At 36.4% G+C, this 7251-nt stretch overlaps 1 protein-coding gene and 1 pseudogene across 1 annotated transcript; both read left to right on the plus strand.

Moving 5' to 3' along the window:
• On the plus strand, positions 725 to 2227 carry LOC107637349 (receptor-like protein kinase ANXUR2). Its single transcript, XM_016340774.2, has one exon. It carries the CDS (start codon positions 1056 to 1058, stop codon positions 2052 to 2054), a length of 999 nt encoding a protein of 332 aa, XP_016196260.1. The 5' UTR covers positions 725 to 1055; the 3' UTR covers positions 2055 to 2227.
• Positions 2653 to 5239, plus strand: LOC107637350 (annotated as a pseudogene).

Genomic DNA, 7251 nt, shown 5'->3' on the forward strand with positions numbered 1-7251 from the left:
GGGAATTAGGGTTTATTTAATTGAAATTTAGAGACTAAATTGATACATTTTGCTAAACATATCTCGTCAGCAACACACATGGTATGCCAGGTGTAATTCGTATTGCCACTTCACGTTCCAGGTCAGCAGATCGTTAACGGCAGCGTGAGGAAGTTAACGGAAGGACGAACGTGATTTAAAAAAAATTATTCAGGGACTAATTTGATTAAAAAAATCATTCACGGGTAAAATTGGAGATCGCGTGATCTTTTAGAGACGAATTTGAGTATTAACTCTTATGATATTTTGGTATAATACAATTATATGAGATAAAAAAAAGTTATTAATAACGATTTTAAAAAAAAAGAAAGTAAACAAAAATCACGATTTCGTATAAGATAAAAAAAAATACAAAATCGTAAGTCACGATTTTAATTTTTTAATTTTTAAAATTATAATTTAGAATACGCCTATTTCAACTCATATCAACTTATTATACAACTTCATCCATCGCATCAAAGCATAACTAGCGGCTAAAAAAGATTGAAAGACTAAAGTTAACAAAATGGAGGTTGCAAACCTGCAATTGTCACTACAATTAAAACAACTTTTTGACCCAATTATTAGCACAAAGCTGAACTTTAATTTTTTTAGCTCAATTATTCTGCACTCAGCCAAAGTAAAAAGGTCTGAATAGTTGCTTCTGCATTCATCTTCATATATAGAAAACCTACATCTTCACATATAGTTGCTTCTACTCCTTTATATTATTATTATTATTATTATTATTATTTAGACCTATTTCACATCAGTTGAAACATATGAACAACCTACATGTATGTGCATGTGAACCATGAAAAGGAGGAGATCAGAAAAATTCCTGTTATATTTTGAGATCATAGCTATATTCTATTGACATCATCATCGAAACTTTCTGCATATATAATTCTATCAACTTCATTCTAATTAATTACTTAACATTGTTTCAATAAACTTTGTTACTTTCTATCTGTTAGTGCAAACTAAGTTACTGCCTATACAGAAGGCATTTCAATATCACTCAAAACACAGCACAAATGGGTTTTCTATCTGGTTTTTCTTGCTGCTTCCGATCTTCTTCTGGTGATAGAGGAACACGTATCTTAGAAGAACAACCGTCATCCATTATAAGTGAACTCTGCCGTCAGTTTTCACTTTCAGAGATGCAATCAGCAACAAATAACTTCCATAATTCTTTGAAAGTTGGAGAAGGCTCCTTTGGCAATGTCTGCAAAGGTTATCTGGAAAACAGTTCTACACTAGTTGCCATCAAACGGTGCAAGAAGGATTCAGTTTTTGGTCTTTCCAGCTTGAAGAATGAGGTTGTCCTGCTTTCTCAGCTGCAACACCCCAATCTCATCTCCTTAGTTGGATTCTACATTGAAGGAACCGAGTTGGTTCTTGTATATGATTACATGTCTAATGGTTCCGTTCGTGATCATCTTCATCGTGGGAACATAGATCCACTTACATGGAAGAGGAGGCTTCAAATTTGCATAGGAGTGGCGCGTGCACTGCACTATCTTCACACAGGAGCCAAGTACACTATTATCCACCGGAACATTAAAACACGTCTCATTCTTTTGGATAGTAATTGGGAACTAAAAGTTTCAAGCCTATTATTATCCAAAAGGGGAGCACTTAGTACTTCAAAATCATTGACAAGGGTGGAGTCAGATGTGAAGGGAACAATGGGGTATGTTGATCGGGAATATGCAGCAACAAATATGTTGACTGAAAAATCAGATGTATTTTCATTCGGCATAGTTCTATTAGAAGTTGTGAGTGCAAAGCCGGCACACGAGATTATCAGAGAATACTTTCAAGGCTTTAATCAATCACTGAGGTCATCTGCAAATGAAATTGTTGATCTAATTCTTAAGTCTAAGATTGATCCAGATTGTTGGAAAACATTTGTTGACATCACTAAGAGATGTTTGCTTATGGAGGGAAGGGAAAGGCCAGACATGGGAGAAGTGGAGGTGGAACTTGAACATGCACTAAAATTGCAAGAGGAAGCTGTTGCCAAGAATTAACTGCAATAATTCTGGTAAAAAATATGATTTCCTTAGTTGAGTGGTTTGTCTGAATTTGCAGAAGATATGTTTGGCAGATGTAGTTCTAAAATCAATCACTTGTTTCAATCCCATTGTCACTGAAGTAGCTGTTCATGTAGCAGATTAAGAAACAGAAAACAAGAGTTAAAGTTTGTACTTATGTTAGTTTCATGTAACTCTATGTGCTCTTATCTTATCCCATAATTTCATTTTTTCTAAGTAAATCCTTGCAAATGTAGGCCAATGAAGATTTAAGGTGAGAGTTACTTGGGTATATATGTCCAAGGAAAACAGCAACAGTTTAAGTGGATTTTGAAAAAGTAAATAAATAAATAAAAATGTAAATACAAGAAAATTTGTAATTTGGAATGTTCTGTTCCATTCTCATTTTTTACTAGGAGAGTTCATCATGACAAGGTCAACATCCAACCCATAATAAGTGAAGAAAATGACAGTAGCACAATTGCAGTCAATCAAGGGAATCATAATGGAATTGAAAAGCAAACAAAAGAACTCAACTTTCTAGCTCTCTTATTGAATGAGAATCTAACGAGATAAGGAACTACCTGAGAAGAACCATTGAGATGGAGTAGTAGATTACTGATTACAACAATTGAGAAAGTTCTGAAATTTTGTCTCTGCTTTCATCTTCAGCAGATCAGTACTCAGATACTTGACTTTTCCTATTTTAAAAAAAAAATTGGTAACTTTTGATATTGGTTCACAAATTTTGGTCTTTGCTTCATAATTCATTCCATACGAGGTGATTAGCTGTGAAAATGGGGATAAAATGTCAGTAGAATCTTGTTTTTGTTTGATAGCCAAACAGGTATTTCAGATTGGAATCATGCTTCTCAAGTGTATAAGCTTTCCTGTTTCAAAGAAGACAAGCTCATCCAAGAAGCACTCTCCAACGGTTATAGAATTGTTATGCCATCAATTTTCCCTGGAAGATCTTACAAGATCAACCAAAAACTTCAACCAGAAATTAATAGTTGGAAAAGGAGGTTTTAGCACTGTATACAAAGGATGTCTCAAACACAATGGTGGATCAGACCATACAATTGCATTAAAGCTCAAGTGTTGCAACTCCAACCAGCATTTCCTTGAGTTCATGAAGGAAATTGAGTTGCTATGCCAGCTTCATCATCCTAATTTGATCTCTCTTGTAGGATTTTGCAACCATGAAAAGAAAAAGATTATTGTGTATGAGTTCATGTGCAATGACTCTCTTCATGATCACCTATACAATAGGGACACTATCATGGCAGAAAAGGCTAGAGATATGTATAGGAGTCGCGCGGGGACTACACTACCTTCATGCTGGAGCCAAGCGCTCTATCTTTCATTGTGACATAAAACCTAGTAACATTCTTTTGGATAGCAATATGGTGCCTAAGCTCCCAGACTTTGGGCTTTCATTGCAGGGACCACTATCTACTTCCAAACCAAAACCAATTGCAGTAGACTATGTTGCAGGTAATTGATTGATTTTTTCAATTTTATAAGCTTACTTCAAAGAATGTAATTAAATAATTCAAATAATAATCTCACTTGTAGGTACATTTGGATACTTAGCCCCTGAGTGTTTCCAATGCCTGACTGTTACAGATAAATGTGACGTTTACTCCTTTGGTATGGTTCTACTTGTAATGGTATGCATGAAGGAGAAGGATTTGTTTCTTAGCAAGGCCAACATGTTAAGTAACCAACATTTGGAGGGGAAGAGTGAAATCAAATACTTAGAAAAGTTCATTGATGATCAAGTTCAACCATGGAATGTAATAGCCTTTATGCAGCAATTCCCAATCGAAGAGATCATTGATCCAACCCTCAGGGGAAAGATTGTACCAGAGTGCTGGGAAGTATTCATGGATGTTACAAAAAGATGTTTGATGCATGAACCTGATGAACGACCAACAATGGGTGAAGTAGAAGTGTTGCTTGAGCATGCTTTGTTATTGCAGGCACAAGCAGATATCAAAAATAACAATGGTTGTTATTCTTTATCATCCACCACCATTATAAACTTAGGTGAAGTCATTTCTATGCATGATATTCATTTAGAAGAGTTGATATTTCATCAGTTTTCTCTAGCCGATCTTAGGCGAACAACCTTCGGCTTTGAACGCAGAGTCATTGGTAGAGGAAGCTTTGGTACAGCATACAGAGGTCGTATCTTACTAAATGGAGCTGCTTATCATTCAATTGCAATAAAGAAGTTGGATTGGTTATTTATTTCTGATAATGATATACAGTGGAATTTAAAAGATAGAATATTTCCCAACTTCGCCATCCGAATTTGGTCTCTTTTTTTGGATTATGTGATGAACTTGATGAGAAGATTCTTGTATACATGTATATTCCCAATGGATCTCTCCATTATCACTTAAATTGGAATGAATCAGCTCTAACATGGAAGAAAAGACTAGAAATATGCATTGGAGTAGCAGAAGGATTGAACTACCTTCACACAGCATCAATTTTTCACCATAACATAAAACTCAGCAACATCCTTTTGGATTATGATATGGTGCCCAAACTCTCAGATTTTGGGCTCCCCTGGTCCAAGAAAATTCATGCAGGTGACTTTTTATTTTCACTTTTATCTTCTCAAAGCAAAAATACTGATTTAATCATTTGTGTTGTTAACCAGTCACCAATTCTGTGGCTTATTACAGAAGATTATGCTGCTCCGGAGTTGTTACAAGGACATGATTTCACAGATAAATGTGATGTTTATTCCTTTGGTATAATTCTCTTAAAAATGGTATTAACAAACAAGCTACCAATTGTTGAAGGGTTATTTATCTCAATCTAAAGGGAAAAGGTTGCACCACAGTGTTGGGAAGTATTCTTGAATGTCACAAAATGCTGTTTGAAGTTTGAAGCAAATGAGAGACCAACAATGAATGAAGTGATAGCTCAACTTCAGCATGCCCTGGCACTGCAAGAGGAAGCAGATTCCAACACAAGTGGTGATTACAACTTGTTATCTGTGACCTTTGATCCTCCGGTTGGAGGAAGCATATATTATTAAGAACATTGCAAGTGTGAGAAGGGATTGAGAATTGAAAAAGTAAATTTTAAAAGCTAAATATTATATGTATAGCCTGTAATAATGTGAACTGCTTATATGGTTATATACTTTTTGGTAATTTTTTAATTAGATCTTTATTGTTAGTGTTGCAAGTGTGAGGAGTGTTGAAGTTAGTCCCACATAAAAGAAAGCATGGAAGAGTAAAGAGTTTATAAGATGAGAGACCCATTAACTTGACACCTTAAGGTTTTGAGTTGGATGTGGTGTCTTCTCATCTTATGTTCTCTCACTTGATTCCTTCCCGAATTCTCCCCGGTTGTCGAGAGCTCCCCACGGTTGGCCCAAAAAGTGCTCTTTGTTGGGAAAATCTCAACACAGGTTCAAAAACAATAACCTGTTTAACAGAAAAAACTTCCACCCTCCACAAAGTGGGTATCTCAAATCAGGCAAAAGAGAAGGCAATACAACAAATAAGTTATATCCTAATGTTCATCTCTACACCAGGAATAACATACTAAAATTTCATAAGAAATGGAGCAAGTTTACCAAGTCAATGTGATCAAAGTTGGCTTGCCCTTTTCCCCCAAATTTTTCCTTCTCCAACGCCGAAACCCTTGCTGTTCTTTTCCTTTCATTCAAATGAATGAAGCCTTCAAAAAAATCTCTCTCTCCCTTCCTCCATGGCTTAAAGCCACTTTTTTTTATTTATTTATTTATTTATTATTTTTTTTTGTTTTAATGTGTGGGCCCCACTTGAGGTTGGGAACCCACCAACAAATTTCCCCCTCACCAACTCAAGTGGGGATAGGCTGCTCCACCAAGCCCGCCTTCTCTTTGCAGGAATCAAACTTCACTGCAGATAAACTCTTAGTCATCATATCTGAACCATTATCATCAGTATGGATCTTCTCAAAGCAAAGGATCTATTCAAGTCTTTCTTAAGACTTTCAATCTTTTTAGTGTCATGACCAACAATCAACATGTCATCAACATAAAGCAAGAGAATTATAAAATCACCATCAGAGAATTTCTTAACATAGACACAATGATCAGAAGATGTCTTACTATACCCATGACCTTCCATGAAGGAATCAAACTTCGTGTACCACTGCCTTGGCGCTTGCTTCAACCCATATAAGCTCTTCTTCAACTTGCATACAAGGTGCTCCTTTCCTCTTCTCAATTCAGGCTCAACTGGTGGTTCAGGTGGAACTTCAACATCTGGCACCTCAGGTTGAGGTGTAGGTTCATCATGCAAATCATCACCATCATTATCAACTTGTACATCTTTCCCATCAACAGGAGGTCTAGTGGAAGGACCAGGTTCATCATCAACAGAACGTCTAACAGTTACTGTTGGCTTATCTGTCTTCTCAAGATCTTCAATAGTTTGGTCTTCAAGAAAAATCACATCTCGGCTTCTAATTATCTTCTTACTCACCGGATCCCATAATCTGTAACCAAAGTCTTCGTGACCATAACCCATGAAGATACACTGCTTTGACTTTCCATCAAGTTTAGACCTTTCATCTCTAGGAATGTGAACAAAAGCCCTGCAGCCGAACACTCTCAAGTGACTATACGAGACATCTTTCCCTCTCCAAACTTTCTCTGGAACATCACCATTAAGTGGAACTGAAGGAGAAAGGTTGATCAGATCTACTGCAGTCCTCATCGCTTCACCCCAAAAGGATTTAGGCAACTTTGCATGAGAGAGCATACACCTGACTCTATCATTGATAGTACGATTCATTCTCTCTGCAACTCCATTATGTTGAGGAGTCTTAGGAACCGTCTTCTCAAGCTTGATCCCATATCCTTTACAATACTCTTCAAACGGACCCCTGTATTTACCACCATTATCTGCTCGAACACATTTCAATTTCCTTCCTGTTTCTCTTTCAACACTTGCATGAAAGTGTTTGAAGATTCCGAGCACCTGGTCTTTAGATTTCAAAACAAAAGCCCACACTTTTCGAGAATAATCATCAATAAAAGTAACAAAATATGATGCACCACCTAGTGTCTTAGCATCCATAGTGCAAACATCAGTGTGAACTAAATCTAGAACATGTGATCTCCTATGAGGTCCAGAATTATGAAATGATACTCTAGCATGCTTTCCAACAAAACAAT

The sequence above is a fragment of the Arachis ipaensis genome, chromosome B04 (genome assembly GCF_000816755.2).
Source record: "Arachis ipaensis cultivar K30076 chromosome B04, Araip1.1, whole genome shotgun sequence".
NCBI classification, from domain to species: Eukaryota; Viridiplantae; Streptophyta; class Magnoliopsida; order Fabales; family Fabaceae; genus Arachis; species Arachis ipaensis.